The 25,047-nt window shown below is 43.9% G+C and overlaps 1 protein-coding gene across 1 annotated transcript; it reads right to left on the reverse strand.

Moving 5' to 3' along the window:
• Positions 1-432: 432 nt before the first annotated feature.
• Positions 433-25,047, reverse strand: LOC104467523 (MORC family CW-type zinc finger protein 2-like; the record flags this gene model as incomplete). Its single annotated transcript, XM_010081321.1, has 11 exons — positions 433-518; positions 1,420-1,502; positions 3,973-4,052; positions 8,557-8,682; positions 10,457-10,568; positions 10,651-10,810; positions 12,100-12,208; positions 14,891-14,981; positions 22,339-22,407; positions 23,404-23,438; positions 24,994-25,047. Coding segments are annotated over 11 exons (1,005 nt in total), but the record flags the coding sequence as incomplete, so codon positions are not given.

Raw genomic sequence — 25,047 nt, forward strand, 5'->3', positions numbered from 1 at the left:
CCCTAGCCATTCTATGATTCTATGATTTTGCAGCACTGACCATAACAGAACTCAGCAAGTTTTCAGAAAACATCTCTACAACGCTAAAAGCCATTTCACTGTAACTTGCTAACATTTGCCTCCCTGAATCTTACCTGCAGATGAAAAAGCAAGAGAGTGAAAAAAAGTTGACGTGCAAACCAAGTAAACATCTACAGAGAACAAGCCAAATCCAAAGATGTCTTTCACCAAGTGAGAGGGAAGTAGCAGAAGCAACCAGAACAGCAAACTCCATCCCCTTGGTTTAACAGCCAAGGCGTACAGCATGCCCACAAATATTTATGCTGTGAGCTGAACTGCTCACTCCACCGCACAAGCAAAGTGTAAGAGACATTTGAACACGTGCAGTGAACAGCCTGAGAAAATCAGAGATTCGAACCACCTTGCACTCACCGCTGCTTTGCATCCTTGATCCTTTTCTTGACATCAGCCTCCCGGCGCATGGTTATTGCGGAGTTTTGGACTTGACGTAGCATCACCTGCAAACAGGCATCGCACAGTAAAGCTGCTGCTGTGAAGTTCATGAAACTAACTCACTTCTGTGATTTTTTTTTCCCCCCTTCAAGATGATCTCAGAAATGTTTTAAATGTGAAGAATTCAAGAATGGAGGAGGGTGACAATCAGCACACCTTCACAGTTAGGGCAGCACTTGCTGCTGGGCTGTTTAAGCTTGGAATAAAATGTCTACATGTAACTAAACCTCTAAGGTAACTGAAACTAGAGGGTAATGGAGGCACAGGGAAACAGTCAGGGAACTCAGATACTGTTGTTTCCTTTAGATGCCAATAGGAAGTACACTGATTTTAAGGTGGTGTCACTTGCTGACCCCCCTGGCAGCCCTGCAAGCCCTCTTCCCACCCAGTGCCAGGCTGGGTCTCAGCCTTGCCCCCATCAACAGCCACAGCACCACTGAGAGGAAGCCAACAGCCCCTCTCCAAAAGCCCCTGCCCAAATGCCTCGGAGCCAGCTGTGCAGGCAGGGAGGAGGAACAGCTGAAAAGCACCCAATTTGACTTCTGTTCCAATACCTCACGTTCCCCTGGCCTCTTCTGCAGAGGCTGACATCAAACAAAGCACCTCGGGGCTGGGTTTTGCCTTCCCACTCAGGATACATTGGAAACTGTGGGCAAGGGAATGTCAGCATACTTCCTGCTTGGGCTGGAAACCACATGTAGATGCTGAAGCACATCCAGCGGTGATGAGAGCATGGAGCTGCCTGAATGCTGCTGGCAGTTCACCACTGTCTGAAGTCGCCACCTGCTTCGCCTACACACTTGTGCTCCCACTGGGTCCTGACCAGCCAGTGCTGCCCCAAAGCCAGTGCTGTGAATTGTTGCTCAGTGCCCAAAACATGATGCGCTGCCAAAGCATGAGGCTCACCCTGGACTCCCGCGTGAGATCCCCTCCTAGGCGCAGCTCAAGGGCACGGGCTTTACTCTCTGCCTCACGAGCCTTCTCCTCCGCTGAAACACACAGGGAAAAGGATGATGTCAATCATTCGGTACAGACAGCACATCGTAAGGCATCCACCTGAGGACACTGATTTCCAGAGAGCCTTTGCTGGACTGACAGGTACAAGGGTACAAAGGGAACACAAAAATGTACGAAATAAAACCTTATGTATGAGAAGGCACCATCGACATGCCATCTTAAACTTGCTCAGAGGTCGCAGTCAAACCTGGCATAATAGCAGGGCTAAACTCTGCAAAAGTATATTTAAAGGAAGGATCCACGAGGAAGTTAGCGAGGAACTGGAAAGAGTAAGGATGAAGTGGCCCTGCCTGCTCTGCCCAGAAGCATGAAAGCAGAGAAAGGGTCTCACAAAATGAAGACTGAGTTCAGGCTTGAAAATGAGTTACAAAGAGGTAATTTTCTTGCAGAGATGAAGGGAAAGGACTACTCTCAGAAATGCTTTTATCTTCAAGAATTGCTAAATTTTGCCTGGAAAAAGACAAATCTGTGCTACATACAAAACACGATAAAGTATTCTGAAAACCCACCACTACACCTGATCTTTGCACAAAGTTTACCACTTAAAAGAAACTCCCCTCTTCCCTTCTCTCCCAGACTACCAACAAGACTGCCTGGCAACAGGTACACATCACCCTCGTATTCCTTCAGATTCATTCAATAAATTTCACTTTCAGTGAGGAGATCCCTTCCTAAAATTGAGACACAAGGTGCTTTGGTAAATTAGCACCATATACCTTGCATCTGCACGCTCTCCATCCAAAAGCACATTGGCTACAGCCCTCTCATGTTCCCTTTCCAGTCAGAAGCCTGTTCTGCTCGCAGCTGTAAAAGAACTAGTTGAGTGAGTAATCTTCCTCCATCCCACAGGTCTATGGGGGTAAGCATGGACTGGCAAGTAATGCCCTGCTTGGGCAGGGAACGTTGGAGCTGTAGCTGCCTCCTGCAAGCACCCGACTCAGGCACGTGTGCTATGGATGCAGCACTGACCTTGCCACAATGTGCCCTGTGCTCACATTCAAGCACAGAAATTTCTGAAAGAGGATGGAGCAACACGGCAGCCTTCGTGAACTGTAGAGATTTCTAACAGAAATGGACTGGTGTAAATTAAGTATGAATGGACATGTTTATGTGCAAGATAACTTGAAGAAACGGTAAAGCATGGGTTAAAAGAGTGGCATGTGCTTACAGGCACAAACAGGATTTGGGAACACCACCAGCAGGCACTGTGACTCACACCAAGGAGCCACAGGCCTGCACCTCCACAGCAGGAGGGCAGCAGCACAGCTGCAGCACACACCATGAGCCACCCCCTCCCTGCTCTCCCAACTGCATCTGTGAGACACCCAAAACAAGGAAACACAACAGCAGAGGAGTGACTTTCCCCATCAAGGGTTAGGGAGACTGCTTTGTATGTTCAATTGGTGCAAATTTACTGAAGTTATAGGCTATATTTATACACTTATGTAATTCCTATATGCTGAATCTCCAGTCACATCAAATTGGGTTTCTCCTAAGGACTACAGGACTTAATGATAGAGACAGATGATACAGAGAAGGCAGAGTTACTGAATGCCTTCTTTGTCTCTGTCTATACTGCCGGAGGCTGTCCTGAGGAGCCCCGTACCCCTGAAGCCCCAGAGGAAGTCAGGACAAAGGAGGAGTTTGCTCTGGTAGATGAAGACTGGGTTAAGGACCGGTTAAGTAAGCTGGACACCCATAAATCCATGGGTCCTGATGGGATGCACCTGCGGGTGCTGAGGGAGATGGCGGAAGTCATTGCTAGACCACTCTCCATCATCTTTGGTAAGTCATGGGAAACAGGGGAGGTGCCTGAGGACTGGAGGAAAGCGAATATCACACCAGTCTTCAAAAAGGGCAAGAAGGAGGACCCGGGTAACTAGATAATCTTTCGAGGTCCCTTCCAATCTCTAACATTCTATGATTCCATGATAATAGGAAAAGAAGATCAGATGGACAAAAGGTATGTCTTGGAGGGGAAAAAAAACCCAAGAAACAAAACAGGACTCCCTTGTACACCCAGAGCAATCACTTTACATCAAGTGACAGAATAAAAATCCATTTTTTGAACACCTGCCTCAATAGGGAAGGAGCAAAAGGAGAACAGAACCAAAAGCTAATGATATGCAAAAGGTGAGAGCAGGACTGTAGGGTAACAGGGCAGCAGCTCAGCCAGGCTTCAGATGGAATAAGGGTGTGAATCCAAGGGTTATTCCATACGTGTATTCCCCAGAGGAAGTGGTCTTAGGGAACAACGTACGTTCCTTCCATTCCACAGAAGTAAGCCTGTGTCATCTGTAGTGGCTGTAATAACTAATTTCCTGAGCAATCATAATGATCACAGAAGCAAGCAATTTCAGGTCATATCCAGCAAGGCAGCTTCTTTCAGTCCTTTCCTCCACTACAGCAAAATTAGGATGCATGCATACCCTGAAGACTCACCTATCCTCGCCATGTGCTCTGCTTTCTTCACCTCTTGCTCTGCACGGGTCTTGAAACGGTTTGAAGTATATTTGTACATCCTGTGATGATCAAAACTCATTAATCAGCAAACTCAGCAAAAAAAAAGTCAAACCAAGATTTCATCACGATATGAGAGAATAAGGTCACCACATGAGAGAATAAGGTCACCACATGAGAGAATAAGGTCTCCACATGAGAGAATAAGGTCTCCACATGCTACTCTTCTTTTCTCAATAGATCAAATAAATGGAGGAGGTTTACATATCATGCACCGGGCATTTTTGGATGCAGTTAGGCAAAAACTTTTAAAGTCAGAGATACTTTAGTAGTAGCTGCAACCACAATACCCCTTCTGCATTAGCCAGTGGGGCAAAATATATCCATATTCTTGAAGGAAATCCCACAGCTTAGGGGAATAACTTCTTCATAAGTTGAAAGGAGGAGTGAACGTATATGGAAAGCTTCTCAAAAAACTCCCATTACAGATAAATAACCCCTCCTTTCTCCTGCAAACAGCTGTCCACAGGTGCAGTCTGGCACTGCCCATCTCCATGCAGGGTTAGCTCAAAGTCTCTAAGTGTCAGAGCAACTCTCTGAATGGAGATTCAAGTTTGAGTTCTGAAGTTTCAGGACATGTCGGTATGCTACACATCTGACTCACAACCTTGTAAATTGTGCTGGAGTTGCAGTGGCTTGTTTCACCTTCCCTGTGTATCATAACATGTCAAATGCAGATCAAAACCTGACTGACTACTGCAGAGTGAAGAGGCAGGCATGTTTAAGGCTGAGGCTTGTGAGTATGCCTCACCTCTGTGTAGAGGCAGGTAATTGGGGGAGAGGAGATGACACCAGGAAGGATGATCAGAGCCTGCAGGAACTCAAACTGCCTTAAGACACAACATTTTGAATGTATCGAGAGGAAAATCCCATCCCAAGTATTTTGTTATGAAAAAAAATAAACCTCTGCAGCATTTAGCCAAAGCAAAAGCCACTAGAAATGCTGTTTTTACCACGTGTGGCAGAAATACATAAGGACGTAAGGCTTGACTGACCAGCTCATTAATGTAGGAGGAACCATGTTTAGATCCCAATGAGAGCCAAGATCCCCACAAATGTTACATAATCTATCAGGATCTATGAGACATCCATGGAAAAAATTTGTTTAGGTATGCTTCTGTACATGGGCACACATGGGTGTCAATATTGATGTCAGAAAGAGTCTCACCAACAGAAATCCCTTGTTCCCAAATCCAGAAAATTCACACAAGGACAATCCACTTAAATACATTTCTGCATTTACTAAACTCATTTTCTGCTATTCAGAAGGATCTCCTCACTGGAGAAAAAACAGACAGGTGCTAACTCTTCCAGAATCACCCAGTGACTGTGTTAGGAGATGCAGAGTCAGGATTTTGGTGGTGCCATCTCCTCAAATTTACTCAAGGGCAATTAAAGCTACCTGGGGCAGAGAGAGAGAACACATTCTGAAAACCCGACTGCTTTCAACATGTTGGCATAATTAAATTACCTCATCCATATCCCATCTGACTTTCCTGAGGTGGGGAAAAAAAAAAAAAAGCAGCAGGGTGAAGCTGAATTATCTCAGCACACCCAGTTCATGAGGCAGGGCAGAACCTGAAGGAGACCTTACAGACAGCACCCCCATTGCGACTGGCTGCAGTGTGAGCAACTGCAGGGCATCCCAGATAGGCACCCAGAGCTATTACCATGCCCACCCTCCTGTTTCACTTTCTCTTCCAGCACTGAATGACTTTAGTCACAGACAGGAAAGCTCCTAGCCGAGTGGTCTGGAAGAGCATATCTAGCAAGGACATACAGACACAGGTCAGATGGATAAGAAGTCTACAGGACACGATAGTTAAACACACTCTCCCAGCTTCAGGACATTCATTATTACTGCCTTGGAGCGCCCTCGTGAAGGGACACCCTTGCACATGGCCTGCACGGCTAACCAAGGTCAGGCAGCTATTGTGGGAGGGAACAGATGGAAGCAATCCTGCAGGAGATGCAAGCCGCTCCCAGGGACGCTAATTCTGTGGTGTCATGCCTGCAAACACGCTGAAGGATCTGCACAAAACCAGCCTGCCCCTGCCACCAGCACATTACAGGCTCCAGAAAGGTATGGAGAAGCCTCTACCCACAGAAACACAGCTTCCGGAAAGGGCAGACGACAAAATGAAAACAAGTTCCCTGCTCAGGGGACAAGCTGGTATTCCTGATGAGGAACAGGGCAACAGCTGCAAAACCTAAATTTTCAGTAAAGGCACTTAAATACCCTAAAGGCCACAAGGGATTTCCATTCTTTGTTCTCTAACATCAAACCATTAACCTGCAGGCAAGCCACTGCACAAGCTGAAGGGACTTCAGAGATGAAGGCAATCTGACTTACAGCCCTACGGTAGGAGGGGAGCCACCACCTCCTGAAAGCAATCCTTTTGAGATCTTGAAAGCAGCCCAGAGGGCAGAGAGACAAGCCGACTGTTGTACCAATGTCCAGCGTAAGGCATGAAAGCATCACTTTAAACAGAAACACACCTGGCACAAATTTGGCCAAGAAGTATAGAAAAAGACTGCCATCAGGAGTCATTTGTCAGCTCTCCATCAGGTAAGCTAGGCTGGTTTATAACAGACGTTCTTATAAAACCAACAATATGGATGGACAGAGGGGTCTCCATACTGACAGATGAACGCCATCCCCTTGCGGCAGTTCACTGGCCTTTATCAAGAGCATATGAATAAAATTAACACCTGTTTACTCTCAGTCATTATGACAGTCCCCCAAGGACTAGCATAGACCCAAAGTACGTACCCCATGCAGCACACCATCTACTTGGCCTGTAGGACAGGAGAACATTCACGGCCTGTTACCTGTCCCTTTGCCAGACCAGGAAAGCTCAGCAGTCACTGGGCTTAGGCTACTGAGGCTCTGCAAATACAAGCTATGCCAAAGAGCTGAGCACTGCTGCCACGTCAACCGTCCTCTAAAGGAACATCCTAACGGTGTTCGGCAGTACAATCCCGCTGAATGCCCCCATACAAATCAGAGTCCCTGTACCAATGCAGGGAAGTAGTATTAACGTGCAGAGCACTCAAAGCCCAGTAGCTGAATGGGGATGCGTGAACTCTGGCTCCAACTCTAAAGGGAAAATACAAGGCATAAGCAACCCTCTTCAGCAGGTCCAGGGAGAAAAAAAAAAAAATCACCTATAGCTGCAAAGGCAGCATAACTGCACTCTCAGAATGGACTGATTTACTGTTCTTCCCTGGGGAAAGAGCCACCCGGGGCAGACTAAAGTCCGCTCAAGTGTCTGAAAGTAAAAGATGGAGTTTCCACAACCTGTCCAGGGCAGTGTGGGGACCTACCCCAAAGGCTGTGCTGGCTCTCAGAACCCACAGTGAAGGCTCTGATGGCTCATCCTGATGGCCACACATCTTCTGGAGCCCAAATCTGGCGTCAGGTTTCTGAGACCAGAAGGAAGCAGTCTGGACACTCTCCAGAAAGACCCAATAAGCCTACATTAATGGCCCCAAGTCCAAGAAGATCTACGCTGTACTCTACAGGAAGGCCTTGTCTGCAGAGTCTTCACTGCTCTGCTGCAGGAGTGGGGACTTTAAATGTAAATGTTTTTACAGTGTTGGGGAATCTTTACTGGCCCACCATAAGCAGATCTACAAGGAGCCTGTAAAGATGCAGCACCAGCAATGATCCCATGAGTGTCAGCAAGGGGCACCTTAGCCCAGTGTTGGGTTCATCCTCCAGCACTAGCTCCATTTACCACAACTGGCCTCCGAGCACATGGCATTACACCATTTTTATGAGACAATACAGCCATACTAAAACATTCCACAAATACTCTATAAAATTACTACTATTTTATTACGAGAAATCATGTTAAGGTATCTAGAATGCAGGCTGTGTTCTCCCAAGGACAGAAGAACACTATTGCCTCAAACAGATTTAAACACGTAATTTCCTTTCCCCTCTCACCCTTATAAACCTTTCCAGTCCCTGTTAAGCCAACTGGCAGCACAACTCAGCCCACTCTCAAATTTTTTGTTCAAGGGAATTTAAAAGGAAGATAGGGAAAGGTATTTCCCAATCTCTATTCAAACCAAGATGAGCTACATGTAAAAGTTAATTTTCAAAGTAACTGTTTCAAAGTGCTCAGTCTAGTTCCTTTTCAGTAATAATTGTACTACCTACCACATGTATTTCATTGTCCTACCTAAAAAAACAGTTACCCAACAGTTTTGTATGGACAGGGCATTTTGAACAACCAGTATCTTCATGTCTTTGTTTGCTCTGAAAGGGAGAAAAATTGCACAAATTACTCCCGCCATTTTCAAAGGCATGAGATTTTACACTATCTACCTGTTTTTCCATTATGTCAATACCACATCCCATTCTCTTACAATCTGTTTCTGTGGCTTTAACAAGGAATTAGCAGGATACACCTGGAGGGCAAAATGCTAAACTTTTTCTGTAAGGAAACTCCAAAAGGTCCCTCCCACATGCCTGCAGACTTCAGGTCCAACACTTACCTTGGCTTGTACAGGCAGCATGAAAGTCGTTTGGTTTGTACTTTGTGTCCATTTATGAAGATCCTCATTCTGGGATCAATATAAAGCACAGCAGCATAGGCACGGAAGGAGCGGCGCTCAGGCTTTCTGAAAGAGAGGGATGCTTACAGAGACTGAGCAGTTTGTTCAGCATTTCCTTGTAAGATCACCAGCAGATGTTATCCCAGCCTGGTCCACGCAGCCCAGAGATGACTCCATCGATTCACCCCTTGGGTAATCAGTGTCCCTCTAGTCAGAGTGCTCATCTTTGAATATCTTTCAGTCTGCATTCCACTTTCCCTTTCCTTCACAGTTTTTTCCCCCCTTTGTTCCACTCCAACTAAGAAATCCTAAGACATACTACTGTCACAGGGCCTCCTCTTCTATGCAAACCAAATGAACAAGCTTCTCCACAGACAAAACTTGCAAGATTATAATTTCCCAACAAACCACTACCCAGGAACCAAATGCCTAACAGAAGCCCCTCCCCATGCTGCTCTGCACTACTCCTGATGCATTTCAAGCGCCTATGGCACCTTATGCATCTGCATGTATGTAACTGTTAGCATCTCAAGTCACAGCCACCTAATTCAAAACATGCCAGAGACAACCTTCAGCAAGAAAGCTAGGCAAAAGAAAAGGATTTTCCATTTTAATTACCATGCAGCTACATTAAGTAAGGCTTTTCTTTTAATTTTTTTCTACCTATGTCTTCTACAGAGATTTTCTACTGAGCTGTACATTTTAAATACTGTTACAAAACACTGATGTACATATTACTACAGCTTGAAAAGAATGTTTTGAATACAGCTGGATAATAAAGATCAAACCTATAAACTGGACCATTTAACACTGAGTGTGTGCCTCACTTGCTGGTGCATTCTCTTACCTTTCCGTTAGTCAGGAGTGCACTCTGACAGAAACTGCACTGATCACCCACAGAAATGGTATCACAAGGTCAGGAGGAAGAAGCTCCTTCCAGTGATAAGAGGTAATCATGAAAGCTCATCAGCAGGCATTAAATAAACTGAGAAGCATATTAGATCCCTGGAGGTCCCCAAGGAGTTTGCTGCACCTGTGTACTCAATAACATCAAGCTGATACATACAGAACAGCCAGGTTTACAGTGTCTGAAACTATTTCTACAGGGAATTTAAGCACTTCAGGGAAGAAGTGTGTAATCTCATAAAAAAGGTAAAAGCATGCCTGCTAGGTGTGTCCACGGAGCTCTGGGATTTAATCAAGATCAGTTCAGCTCAGTTTTTCCTTTTCAGGCTACAAGTGAACAAACACTCAGCTCTCGCTGAAGAGGGTCCTCTGCTCCTCCAGCTGCCATCTGAGCACGTCCTTCTTCCTCCTCTGCAAGGAAGTCCAGGAGCCACCCCTGCTCCCAGAAAGACGTGGTGATACACGCCACCTGCACCCAGCCATACCCCCTGCTCATGGAGGCTGACCTGCGCAGTGCCTCGCACCTTGACAGGGTTCATTTAATCACAAAACTAAACATCAGGTTGAGAGCAGCACAGTCTCATGACCAGCTGTCATTCTGACGAAAACATCTTTGATGAGTGCAGAAAATTAAACCTATAGCTGAAGGCTCCTTTGTTTTAAGGTGCCTAAAGAAGGGCATCAAGTTTGCTGCTTTGACTAAGCTGAGACAAGCCAGCGCAGGCATTCACACCAAACACACAACCATAATGCCTGTGGGCCGTTTGCATGCATGAACTCCGAACTGCTAAAGAACAAACTCAAGATCTTCTAAATTCTCCAGTTCACCATAAAAAGAGAAGCTTTTAAAAACCACATGCACACAGTATGCACACGCGCCAACTCCTACAAACAGTCTGATCAAGCAAGGGCCTGTAGCACCCATCACACTTACGTTCCCTCTGGGGGTGTTTCTGCCATCTGAATGTCTCGGGGGTCAGAAGTCACATCCAGCTCTGGCTCTCCATTATCCATTAGTTTGAGGTTAAAGATGATCACCAGGGTGCCTTTGCAAGTAACAAGTTAATCAGGTGAAGCCCAGCCAAACCCCAAATACCTTGCCCATGACCAGCACCGTCCATAATGTACCTTTCTCACCACGGATCTTATTAAACTGCTCCATCACTTCCTGTTCCGCTTTGAAAGGGGAGTACTTGTAAATTAGCTCTGTCTCAATAGCAAACTTCTCCATGTTGTCAGTCACAGGGTCCCGACTTCGTGCGTTCCAGGTGGGCAGGGGAACGATGACCTGTAAATTTCATCACACCCAGAGCAACTCACACACTCCAGTCAGCCCCTTCTACAAATCACAGCCGAGCGACTAACCCTTCCAACGGCCCCCTACATCACTGCAAGAGTACTTCCTAGCTTTTCAGTGGTTTGCACATCTGTTAAGTGCTTGAGGACCCCTCTTTGCCAGCCTCTGAGTTGCTTTCCTACAACATCTAGTTTTAGACCGAACCATTCCCAAGTAACCTGTACAGTACTGGCTACTCATCACTTGATGTCTTTTTTCCCCTCCTCTTGTAACAACTTTTGTAATACTAAAAAACCACACAAACTTTGCTTCTTTAAAAATGTCAACCTCTGTGCTTAACTTCTCTCTTGAACTCAAATATCCTTCACTCACATTTATCCCGATCTCACTCTTTACTATTTTTATAAGATTCTAGCAAGGTTATTGGTGTTTTCTGACATTTAGAACAAAACCGCAGACAGATTTATAGACTGCAGCTGCCTATCAAGGACAGTGAATTCTGTCCTCACTTTACAATTGAGGTCAAGCCAAAATTTCTGGCTCCAGAGCCACTGTGGGAACTACATCACTGTTCCAAACTTGCTTCAGCCATCAGCTGGCCGCTAACAAGTATTGCTCCCTCAACAGCAGCTCTTTGTAGAGCTCTCTCCACTATCACAACGGAAAATGCTTTCTCAGATACTCTCTCAGTGCAAATTTAAAACTTTTCATTATCGGCCTTGCCTGGAAACTACTTGTGCTTGAGCAGAAAAACACTTCCATGCTAAGAGTGTGGATATAGAACAGCAATGCCCGAGTTATCTATTAAAATATACAATTTCTCAATAGGTAGAACCACACAGATTTTTTATTAAAAAAAAAGATCTGAAAGAAGAGACATGTCTGGAGTTCATGACCTGTGGGTAGCAACTTCAATCACACCTTTAATTCTCTACAGCAAATCAAATCAGAGCAATAAATTTAAATACATCTCAAACTCAAATTTTACGGGAAAAGGAAAATGCAAGAAGTCTGGGCATCTCCTGAACTCAGCATAAGCAACTTTAAGTGATTGAAACAAGCCCTTCAAATTCGCTGCAGTTTAGAGACCTCTCAAACAGAATTAATCCCAAAAGGAAAAAAAACAATGATTTTGCAGATTCTCCACGAGAAAACCACACACTGACCCTAACTAGAGTAGCAACCAACACTGACACAGACTGTTCTCTGGTGAGAGCTGGGGAAGTTCAGATGAGACAGCATTCACCATATTAGTTCATTACAACAAAGCACATGCAAACCTCATCGATGCCTTCTTCCTCATGGAATGTTCGTGACAAGAGCAGGCAAGTCATGGTGTTGTCTTTCTTCGTGAACAGGATAAAATCTTTCCCAATCCTCATGGAACCCCTGGAGAGAGATTTCAGGGTGCACCTTACACCTGATGCACAACACTTTCTAGAAAGCAGACCACATTATTGAGTCTTCTTTCCATTGTGTTCAATTATGAGATGCCAAAACCAGGCAAGGCAGAAGAACAGCTTAAACAGCAACTATCATTTCTCTCTAAACATCTCATTCCTTTCAAGAGGCATCTCAATCTGGACATTTTCATAACATTTCAAAACATTTAACACTAGTCACAACTAAAAGGTGCAGAAGTACAGCACGGCTTTCCAGGCTCATGCTATGTACAAAAGCTGTAGTGATTTTAACGCAGACAGTGACCAAAACACCACCAGCAGCCGCTCACTCACCCTCCTCTTTCCCCAGGGAATGGGGAAGAGAATTGAAGGGGTAAAGGGAAAGGAGACTCATAGGTTGAGATAAGAACAAGTTAATAATTGAAATACAATAATGATAATAATAACAGCAACAATAACAACAATATACAAATGAGTGATACACAGTAAAACTGCTCAGCACCTGCTGACCAAGGCCCAACCTGTTCCTGGCTAGTGATCCCAGAGCAGAGAGAGTCCTGAAGCCGCAATCCCAGGAGAGAAAACTCACCGAGAAAGCAAGAGAGTGAACTTCCTGCAAACCCTCATCTATATGCTGGGCATGACATGGGATGATATAGAATATACCACTGGCCACTTTGGGTCTCAATCCTAAACCTAAACTCAAATCCTAAACCAGTGATTGTGGGTCCATTGCTGTGGCCGGGCTCCCTCTCAACTTCTTGTGCACCTGCACACTGCAAAGCATGGGAAGTTGTGACGTCCTTGATCGTCTTGGCAACAACTCAAAACATCACTATGTTACTAACATTATTCTCAGCACAAATCCAAAACACAGCCTCATACTAGCTACTATGAAGAAAAATAATTCTGCCCCAGCTGAAACCAGGACAAAAGTTAAAAAAAAATTGTTTTTTAAAACCTAAAAAAGATGACTAAGGTGAGACGTGACAATAACCTTCAAACATATGAGCAGAAATGTAAGTAAGAAAGTGAATCCACACTTCATTTTGCTGTACAGATTGAATAGCAGCAGACAACTTTCAGTGAGAGAGATAATGTCTAACTTGAAAGACTCACTGACACTTCAGCTAATGCAATTTAGCAGCTAGCTTTCGTGAAAAGGGACAGTCCCATCTTCCTCCCCCCCCCTCCTATCCCCAGTAGTGCCTTCCCCATCTTCTCTTTTACCCTACTACCCAACTCGTCCAAAAAAACTTAACAGAGAAAATTTAACATTGCATCAAAAGAAGGATTAGTGTTGTGTCGGTTCAGTCCTTTTTAGATTGGTTTAATGCGATACCAAAGCTCACCTTTTGCATATTCAGGCTTCAGTCTGCATTTCTCAGCCGTAACATAGTATGCCTCTTGCTCAAGGTTAAGAACAGGACAGAGATATGTCCTGGAAGGGCACAGGCAGGATCTGGGATCTGTCCTGCACTGCAGCTAGATCCACAGTATCTCATGATCCCTTCCAACCCCTTTTTTTCTTTCCCCCCAGATTATATGCATCCCACAGATTTCCCCAGTGGGATGCATATAAACAATCAAGACACACAGAACAGCATAAAGCAGAACAGATCATCAGAGGAAGCCATAAAAGCCCTCTAACTTTCCCAAAGACATCAGTTCACCACAGCAAACACCCTTCTCTTTCCTAGCAAATCCCCTCCACCCAGTAAAATCTCCCTCCTGCCTCTGTTCCTCTGCCACTTAATCCCACTCCACCTCTCATTCCTTCCATCATTCCCCTTCTTCTTCATGCATTTGCTTGATTTAAGAAAAAAAGATTTAAGTCCACCTTAGTGAGAGTCTGCAGCACTATTTTGCTCCAATTTTACTATCTGTCTGACATAGGCATATTAAGGTTTTGTTTCCTGCTCTTTCATTTTTTTCCCCAGCTCTGATCTGTATCCTCTGCATCAAGCAAACATAACGGCAAAACACTGTCACCAGCTTTGGACAGACTTCTCTGCCACTGAAGAACTATAGCAGATGTTCACAGAGCTCCTGTCGACCAAACCATGGCATATAAGAAGGACATGGATCTGCTGGAACAAGTTCAGAGAAGGGCCACGAAGATGATCAGAGGCTGGAGCACCTCCCATCTGAGGACAGGCTGAGAGAGTTGGGGCTGCCCAGCCTGGAAAAGAGAAAGCTTGGGGGGGAACCTTAGAGGACCCTTCAGTGCAGAAAGGGGGCTACAGGAGACATGGGGAGGCAATCTTGACCAGGGGGTGGAGGGACAGGACAAGAGGTAACAGTTTTAAGCTCAAAGACGGTAGATTTAGATTACATATTAGGAAGACTTTTTTTACTGTGAGGGTGGTGAGGCACTTGCACAGGTTGCCCAGGCCAGGTTGGATGAGGCTTTTAGCATCTTGGTCTAGTGGGAGGTATTCCTGCCCATGGCAGGGGGGTTGGAACTCGATGATCTTTAAGGTCCCTTCCAACCCAGACCTTTCTATGATTCTGTGATCTTTATTTAGATTTCACCTGTTTGTTTTTTGGGTTTTTTTTTGGTTTTTTTTTCTGGAAAAAAAGATACACACCTCCAAGCAAAAAATGCCATTTACTATCTCAACTCTAATCTCCATAATCTCAGGAGGCTGGCTTTTGTTATACCTACGATTTCAAGCCGTTCCCATACTGCCCAATTTGAGTTGACTCAGGTGATTGCTTGGCTGATTTACCAAACTGAATAACACTGGCAGCTTCATCTGGAATGAGAGACAGGGAACAAAAAAAGTTCACTTTAATATACAGACACACCCACACATCTTTTACATAAACTTATTCACCACTGTAAATAGCACAGAAAGACTATAGCATGGAAGAGGCCAGAAGCCCAAGCCAAAGTCTCAGACTGAAGCTCTACCACACAGCCCCGTAAGACACACATTGCTTGATGGCATTTATATTATCAAAAGCTTTGTACAGACACCATTATGCTGACAAAAAGACTTTCAAATTTCAGACTAGTCCAGTGCCCTCTCTGAACTGCATGAAGAAGTTTCCTTTCACAAAAAAATGTACACAAGATTATCTGTTGTGTCCACCACAATTATCAACGTGCTTATAAACCAAAATACACCCCGGGACACGGCAGCTCTGCCGTACTGTATACTGCTGACACCACAGACTTGAAACCACTGGCAATACAGCTAAGTCAGTACTATACAAAAGGTCTTGAATTTGGGATAAACATTACTTTTTCTTCATGGCTCTGAACTGAACACTATGATTAACTAATGCACTAGTAAAACAAAAAGTTATTTTCACAGCAGACTGTTGGACAACTGAGGGCAGGACAGCTGTGGGTGAAAAGGCAGTACCAGCAAGTACCGCAGCAATGAGCAGAGTATTTTATTAGCACAGGGCAAAATGAGAGGATGTGATGGCTTTACAGCTGAGAGGGTCTGTCATTTTTAGTTCAAGCCTTTCTATTGTTCAAGGGATAAAGCCTTTTAACATTATCCATTGGACAGAACAATTCCTCTCCCTTCCCCCAAGGGACAGCAATCATTTCACCATACAGTTTACTGGGAGAAATGAAATGCACTTGCAGGCACAAGGAACATGAAGTGCCTTAACAGGAAGGCTAATAACAATTACAGCCCTCAAATGCATACACAAGCTGTGAGGGAGCACAGGACGTCGCTTGCCCCACCAGCCAGCTACACGGAGGCTGAGCCTGTGGACAAGCTGGATTTAAGCATACAGGAGACTTATGCAGGTCAACGAGCACTGAAAATGAGCTTTTACAGTAAGATGTTCAGTACTAATACCATTGGTCTAACACAAAATCACTGAGCTGGGAGTCAGAATGCCATTTTCCATTGAAATTACATTCAGATTTAAAGACACAAATTACAAGGCAAAAATACAGGAGAACAACTGCGCAAGCACCTCGCTGCCCTCAATTCAGTGTGTTCACAATGGAGATCCACAACTACTTAAAAAACAACTTTTGACTGGATAAGAGTACCTCTTCCTTTTGTTCAGCCTACTACAGTAATTTCTATCCAAACAAAGAAAAGGTTAGATTATCTCGTATTTGAGATCTGGGTAAGGATATTGATGACGATGATATGATTATTACTCTTACTACTATTACTGTGTTAGTTTTAAAGCCTGGTCAGAAAAGGGGATGGGGGATATTCTAAGAAGAGAAGACTACTGAAACCCTTCTGCTATACAGAAAGTTCTTATCAACAACTATTTTTAAGAAAACTTTGAGAAGCCTAAAATGGGTAAAGACCAATTTTCCAAAGCATTTCCTCTCTCAGAAAAAGTGACCATATGGTTTATCGCTCAATGCTGGATGTCCAAAACCACCCTACAAAGATTCTTCTTTCAGGGCAGAGGGATGAAGATGATTTGGAGCAGAGGGGACTGCTCAGGAAAGCAAGGGGGCACCTCTCTCCGCTTCAGGCTTGCTGTCTTTGGGAGAGATTTAATCTTTACCTCCTCCCAAGAATCAAGGCACAAATGAATTTTTTTCCAGCTTTTCTGAGTTAAGGCTCTGGAGGGAGTTTCACTTAAAGATATTTTAGTCACACTGTTTTCATTTTGTCCTGTCTCAGAGTTACTGGACTTAAAAAAAAGCAAACTCCCTGGCAACAAAACGGGGGGTGATGTGATCTGTGCCAAACAGACGAGAGAAAAAACAATCCAAAGGAATTCGCTCAAGATGGCAGACCGATCTTCAGAGCCCAAGAAAAGGAATCAAGGGCACAGATAAGTTTCCTAATAAGAAACATCAGATGCCTGGGATGAAGAACAGGGGGATGAAGCTGTTTAGTTCCTAACTGTTGGTCCTCCAGGGCAGCAACAAAGCATTCTCCTGAATGATGGAGAGGCTGTTACAGTACACGCGCTAACTGGCACACAAGGCACTGTCGACATCCCTGCAGGCAGCCGCCTGCTCCCCTGCCATGGGGCACAAGGCAGCCACTGAAGTCAGACCTGGCTTCACCCTTTGAGGAGAGTCCTCTTGTATTTTCAAGTTCTCCAGTTCAGTATTTTCAAGTTCTCCAGTTGAGAATACACTAAAGAAGGTCCTGATCTGAGCACAGAAAGTTATCTTTCCTGCCTTCTCCATAAATTCACCCACTATATTCACACGAGGTAGAGTACTTGCAGTGAACTCGACAGCATCCTCAAAAATATCCCAGAGCCAAAGCACCTAATTTACTATCTGGGGGAAACCAGCCTAAACCGAGATTACTTCCAGTCATGCTTTCCCTGGGACAGGGGAATAGGGGAGAAGCTCTGAGGTCTGTCACCACTGTAACACACATAGGACACCCAGCCACCTGGGGGAATGGCCGAACACAGCTAATGATTGACAGATCAGTTGGATACACCTTCCTGTAATTTATTTCAAAAATCTGTTACCTTCAGAGGAAACATCAATGTGCTACAAAGTTAAAGAAACAGTTTCTCCTCAGAAATATGTAGACCATTCCTCTGAGAGTGGTCCCCCGAGTGTCACTGCCTACACACAAAAGTGTGCACGCACACTTTAAAAGAAGTGCTAGAATCCCAGCTGCATTTAAACATTGTTCCTCACAGTCGTGAGCCCTGGATAAGCAGTATTTTAAAAATACAAGATCAAATAAAGTAACCAAGACATTAGTACTTAATTAACTGCATCCAGTAAAACAAAAGCTCTTTTGAGCTTTCAAACATTAAAAATACAGTTTAAAGGAGCAAGAACTGATAAAGTTTATTTCAATCCCTGGGAAAGCAATGGGATGAGTCCTCTCAAAGAGTATTAGAAGCCAAACGAAGCAGGTGATTGGGATAAGCCAGCATGGATTTACCAAAAGCAAGTCATGCCTAACTGAGCTGGTCACCTTCTACAACAAGGCAGCACTTTCTATCCACATGGAGAAAGCAGTGGATGTTGTTTAGCTGGGCTTCAGCAAAACATTGGACACTGTTTCCCACCGCCTTCTCCTGGACAAATGGGCAAGACACCGACAGCATGGGTGGTATGCAAGATGGGCAGGGAACTGGCTCACAGGTTGCACTCAGAGGGTGGTCATCAATGGTTTTTACTCTGTCTGGCACCCTGTCAAAAGTGGTGTCCCTCATGGACTGATGCTGTGCCCCATGATGTTCAACATCTTCATAAGTGATCTGGATGATGGGATCGAAAGCACCCTCACCAGCTTTGCTGATGGTGGTGAGCTGGACACATCAGAATGGAGAGCCACCTTAGAGAGAGACCTGGACAGGCTGGAAGAGTGGGCAAGCAAGAACTGTATGAAGTTCAAGGGCAAGGTCCTGCACCTGGGATGAAATAACGAAAAAACCCATTACAGGCTGGGATCTGTGTGGCTGGGGAGCAGCCTTGTCGTAAGGGACCTGGGGGTCCTGGTAGACTACAGGCAGAACATGAGTCAGTGGCACGCTGCTACAGTAATGAAGGCAAACGGGACCCTGGGCTGCATCCACAGCGGCATTACTAGAGATAGAGATGTGATCATCCCACTCTACTCAGGGCTTGTCAGGCCACACCTGGAACACTGTGTCCAGTTCCGGGCTCCTCAGTTCAAGGAAGATGCAGACAGACTGGACAGGCTCCAAAGGAGAAGATGATCAAAGGGCTGGATAACCGGCCCTGTGAGAGAAGACTAAAGGAGACAGGTCTCTTCTTCCTGGAGAAGAAAGAGCTCAGGGGGAATCTCAACACAGTATTCCAGGACTTAAAGGGTGGCTACAAAGAGGATGAAGGCTCTCTGTTCACAAGGAGCCACATGGAAAAGACATGGGGCAATGGCTACATGTTGCACTGGGAGGCTTCATCTCAGTACAAGAAAGAAATTTTTTACAGTGAGAACAATCAACCACTGGAACAACCTCCCCAGGGATGTGGAGATGGGAGATCCCATCACTGAAGGCTTTCAAGACGCGACGGGACAGGGCACTAAATCATCTCATCTAGACTCCCCTTCCTACGAAAGGTTGGACCAGATGACCTTTGAGGTCCCCTCCAACCTGGGCTGTTCTATGGTTCTACGATTCTAAAATGCAAGTTAAAGACTTATTATCCTTTAAGAATACAATTACAGATCACTTCCTAAAGTAGTTGTTACACTTTTTCAACCTACTAGTTGATTCACTGAATCGTTCAACCTACATTTTAACTCATTAAATTCATGCAGCACCTTCAGAGCCCAAGCAGTAGGCAAAATTCTCAAGCCTTTAGTATCCTCAGTAGCGACGCCACTGACAATATGGGAAATTCCGATCTGAGATGTGCTGCATGAGATCTACTGTTTGGTTTTCTATCTGGCTCCTATTTAGTCCCTTATGAAAAAGCCAAACTTTTGGACCAGTACTATTATCCTAATATCTCCCTGGGGGATGTGATACTTTTGTAGAAAAGATCTGTTCTGTGGCATCATTGAATCCTCAGATCTTTTGGTAACTTATGACTCTACAGCATAAGATGGTTGCAGCTTGAGTACAAATGTATTTTGATTTTCAGACCACACAATCCAGTGTGATCATTAAGACGGCCAATGCAGCAAGTTCTGAATACAGTTGTAGTAGGAGTCAACAGACACACCTAGTTTTCAGAAATGCTAATCACTTACACCTTCCACTAATTTCAGCTGAGTAGCTGCCATTTGGCTTCACAATCAGGAGCTCTCAGACAGAGCACTCAAGTTTGGCCTTGTGTTCCTTCTCTGTTTACGCAGCTTGCCAGACAAATCTAGAACTGTCCAACCCAGAACAAGACCAAGGAGACTGAAGAGCAACAGCACAGAGTAACACACAGAACATGTTAATGGAATGGTTCATCTGAGCTGTTCAGCCCTACCCCCTGTTCATTTACTCATCCTCCCAGATGATGCCTCATCCAGCCTTCTACACCATCCTTTCAGTGTACTCAGGAAGATCACATGCTAGTGTGTGCTCCAACAGCATTACAGCAAGTCACATAGTTATTCTTTTTAACATGTCAGTTTTGCATACAGTAAAAATAATCCTTAATTTAAATTATCATGCAGAAAAATAAAACACCCCTAAGCTCTGTAATTTCTGTTAAATGAAGGTCTGTATGGATGTTGATGCTATTTTCAAAATAAGAAGGGAGAGAAGTTGAATAAAAGGTTTTCTGCTGACATCTCCTAAAATCAGGTTTCAGATAAGAGGTATCTCCTAAAATCAGGTTTCAGATAAGAGGTCTTAAAGACATCTTTAAAACTGGTAGATCCTGCATTATGAGAAATTAAAACTCAGACCCCTATAGCCACGGACAGAAACAGAGAAGGGCCCACGCAGGGAGTTAGAATAACAGACTTTCCCCAGACACTTTTGTCCATGTCGACAGGCAAACAGTGCAGAAAATTGAGTTTCTACCTGGCTGCCCTTGGTCAAGTGACTTTCCAATGCATATCAAGCTCATTATGACCATCCAGCATTGAAGTAATGAAGATGTGTGACTGCTAGAGCTAGACTCTGCATCAAAACAATATGTCTCAGACTACTGGAAATTAAGAAGAGCTTTTTTGAAAGTGCTGAAGTTGCATACCAATTTTACATTCTGAAAAGCAATGTCCTGGAAAGGGGTAAAGACAACTTCATTAAATTAAAAAAAAAAAAAAAAATCAGACACTGAATGAACCACCCTTTGAGGAAAGTATCAAGACAGTCAAAGGACACAAATTATATGGTATTTGCTGTGTATGACGTATAGTGCTCTGAAATACCACTACAACCCACAGTATCTGCCAGTCTCCTTTACAGAGTACCTCAGACTACCAAGTCAGGATAAAATCCTTCAAGATCTAGCAGAAAGATCAGTCAAAAGAAGCAACCTAATACCTAGCCAATACTTAAATTGCACTTTGCCACAAAATCAGCAATACAGGAGCAACAACAGTGTAAAAGCTGCTATTAGACTCCGTGGCATTAGAATAGACACTTGTCGTCTTCTACTCTTGATCCAGACACAAGCATGTAGTTTTCAAGACATGTGGAAATGGTTATATTTCTTCTCCCTGATCCAAAGGCTTGTGAGAAGGCTACAGTTAAGTCTCTGAACTTGTTTTATGGATGGGGCTTAAGTGCTTCCTTCAATTCCATTGGTGACAGAAAAGTGCTCTCAGAAGACCTGCTCGGCATCCTTAATTGTATTCCAGAGAATGCAAGGAAGATATCTAGAGTTCAAACTAAATTCCTTCATGCGGGTCACAAATCTGCATCTCAAAAATGTTAATGTATTTCAATAAGCTTTAATAAACAGAACTAAACGCTTCATATCACAAGAGAATCTTAAAGTACTAAGCGATCAGAACAAAAATGTTAGTCAATGCTTATTTACACACCTTCCACGCCTTCTCCAAAACCTTCCAATTTAGTCCAACTTTTCTGCCCAGTAGAGAGCTCCTCATAGGAGGATTTACCCATCTTCAAGACACAAAAAAGGTGGTGTGGGTTGACAGTGCTGTTCACTGATGCTAAAGCAAAGCAAGAAGGTTCTTCTGCTAGACACAACCAGGATTTACATCAATTCTTATGACCAGGAAAAAGTACATTTGCTACATTTTTCTCATACTCCTAAGATTTTATATTGTCAAGATTGATCTCAATCACAATGCCAATGATGAAACAACGACAAAATGCTGTCAAAACTAAGCTTTTGATTTCTGCCATGGCACACTTTCTTATCAGAGCTGAGATACACTAACCACTTGGCAGTCTCTAATGGGGAAAAGGCTTATGCCAATCAAAGCCTGTGCTTGTGCTTCCTTTTTCTGGCTACACTACTCTCCCCCCAGTCCCAAGGCCAACTTTGGTGTGCTGGAAAACCACAGGCCAGGCTGACTCAATTCTATAATGCAGGAAAATAATTTTCCTTTGGCCAGATTAGTTTTCTGCAACTGAAGAGGTGAATAGTTTGATATATAATAAAGTGTGAAATAGCCAGTGCAGAGGCAGGAACACATATCCAGGCATGGAACATGCTCCTTTCAACAGAACCAAGCTGTTAATTCAGCTTAAGGCATAACACGAAACCTCAGCTTGAAAATGCAAGTGTAATTTCCTGTCACCTACTTGAATCCATTCCCGTTCCATCATCCAAAAAACACAGCATGAATCCACCTCGTAGGTCTTCCCGTTGCTCTACAAGAGAAGAGTTATTCATTACTCCCAGAAGCCAAAGTTAAAAGTTCCATAAAATGGCATCAGTGTTCAAAACAGAAGTAACAAAACAAACAGGGCTTTCACAACCCCAATATGGCTAAGCTATAAGAAAGAGGACCAGATTTTTGTTACAGAATGACTAAGAACTTCTCCTTCACTTTAAACTGTATGTAAATATATCCTACAAGAGTACATTGTAAAAGCAGGTTTCTGAAGCATCCAGTATAAACAGCTACTCACTTTACCTGATCTCAGCTGAAGGGTGATCTATGTGCTTGCCTGAGTTATTTGTAAAGATACTGCTTTCTGAAAGACAACAGGCACCAGAGCACAGGACAAACAGTAGAATCACTGAATCACAGAATTATTTAAGTTGGAAAAGACCCTTAAGATCATCAAGTCCAACCATACACTTAACTCTGACAAGTCTACCACTAAACCATGCCCCTAAGCACCATGTCTACACGTTTTTTAAATACATGTTAGATGTTGACTCAACCACTTCCCTAGGCAGCCTGTTCCAATGCTTGATAAGCCTTTTAGTGAAGAAATTTTTCCTAATATCCAATCTAAACCTCCCCTGGTGCAACTTGAGGCTGTTCCCTCTCGTCCTATCCCTTGTTACTTGGAAAAAGAGACCAACACCCACCTTGCTACAACCTCTTTTCAGGCAGTCAGCGAGAGCATCAAGGTCTCCCCTCAGCCTCCTTTTCTCCTGACTAAACAACTCCAGTTCCCTCAGTCACTCCTCATAAGACTTGTTCTCCAGACCCTCCACCAGCTTCGTTGCTCTTCTTTGGATGTGCTTCAGCACCTCAATGTCTTTCTTGCAGTGAGGTGCCCAACACTGAACACATTATTGGGTATAAACACCCACACTCTTACTCTACCAGGTACAACACACATCTGCAGCCTAAATCCAAGTTAACTACTGACTAACAGCTGATATGCAAGGGAGCAGCAGGAGTGACTTACCAGTATAAATGTCGATTCTTGTGGCATCTGCGTCTCTACAAAGCAATAAAAACACAATCAGTATCCAAATGTCAAATTGAAATTAAGCTAAAATCCAGGCACATGCAAGAATTTCAAAATTAACCATCTGCACAGGTTGAAGTCCACGAAGTCCCCACAGTCAGCACTAACAGCCAAGTTAAAAGATACCTTGTTCTATTTTTTGCCTACTTGAACCCAAACTCCCGCACAAGAGATCGCTGTCACACAGCTAAATGTAGTTACAGTCTCACTCGCTTTTTAACAAAGTCATATTAAGAGCTGGGAGGGGTGGGGGGGATCAAAATCAAATAAGCACATACTTCTGAGCTCCCTCCTGTATTAAACAAACAGTATCTACATTTTTTCTGCCAAGCTGCCTATGAAAAGTTTAGTAGCTCCACATTAAACACCATCTAAATATATTCAAGGTTGTCACAGGAAACTGTGTCCTTACAAGGTCATTCAAGTGAAGCCCTTCATACACTGTGCATTTTCCTCTGTATTTGAAAAAGAAGCATCTACAGCACGACTGCCCTATTGTCAAAACCAATTTTTAATTTTTTTTTCATGTAGGCCATCACATACCCTTGGTTTGCTGATCAAACCAAGCAAACCAAATCAGCCGGTTCCAGTGCTGTAATAAATCCCCACTTCCCAAATGCCAAAGTCGCTTTGTCTTGTCTTTGTATCTCCAGCCAAGTACAACTACCTCATTCCCAGAAGGCCAACCTCTCTTCCGCCAGAGGAGGAAGCAGGAGGTTGAAAACAGCCCACCGCTCTCAAAGACGCTACATTTAACTATGTTGTAGCAAAACCTGAAAACAGCAGAAGTGCGCACACACACGGCTGATGCTCTACACAGAATTTTTCCTACATAGAAATCTTCCCATTTCAGCTCCTCACATTATGAACCACATAGTGTGACATTTCATGCTTTACAGAAAATTATCTCAAATTATTTCCATAATGCCACATCAGAATATTTTGTGAAGCTCAAGGTGTAAGTATGCACGGCCTGGGATGCAGCTATAGACTGGATTCCTGAATGCAAACATCAGAAATGTGGCCTAAAACGTGCCATTTCCAAATACCAAGTCTCCTCTCAAGTGTCGCAGTTGCTTTAACTGTTCTTGCTCTATTTTTCAGCATCCCGCTTCTGATTTCATTTTCGTCTTGATACAAAGAGTCAAGGATTATCTAAGTATCTTCACAGTCCCAGCTCCAGTAATGATTATTTTACCAATTTCTTTAAACAAAAAGGCAGACTTATTTTTTCCTTAAATCCATCTTTTGTCTTTGAACAATCTCCCTTCCAATCTGAGTTGTTCTATGGTTCATTCAAACTTACCTTTTCAGGAATAATACTTTTTTTTTGTGGGGGTGGGGGGGTAGATGTGGCAGTATAAGAGGACGAAGGGAAATACTCATACTAAACTATGGCAAAGACTTCTATTTTGTATTTTTCATGAAGTCTACTAGAAGTGAAAATTGCTCATGACCAACAAATGGACAGGCTAATTAAATCTTAACCGAATTTACCTTGGGAATCAGGCAGTCTCAGGTACGTACCTGGCATTATCTACAAGTTCAGCAAGGGCACCAAACAAGAACTCATGGGTAGTT

Source organism: Pterocles gutturalis, unplaced genomic scaffold (genome assembly GCF_000699245.1).
Source record: "Pterocles gutturalis isolate BGI_N339 unplaced genomic scaffold, ASM69924v1 scaffold19389, whole genome shotgun sequence".
Classification (NCBI taxonomy): Eukaryota; Metazoa; Chordata; class Aves; order Pterocliformes; family Pteroclidae; genus Pterocles; species Pterocles gutturalis.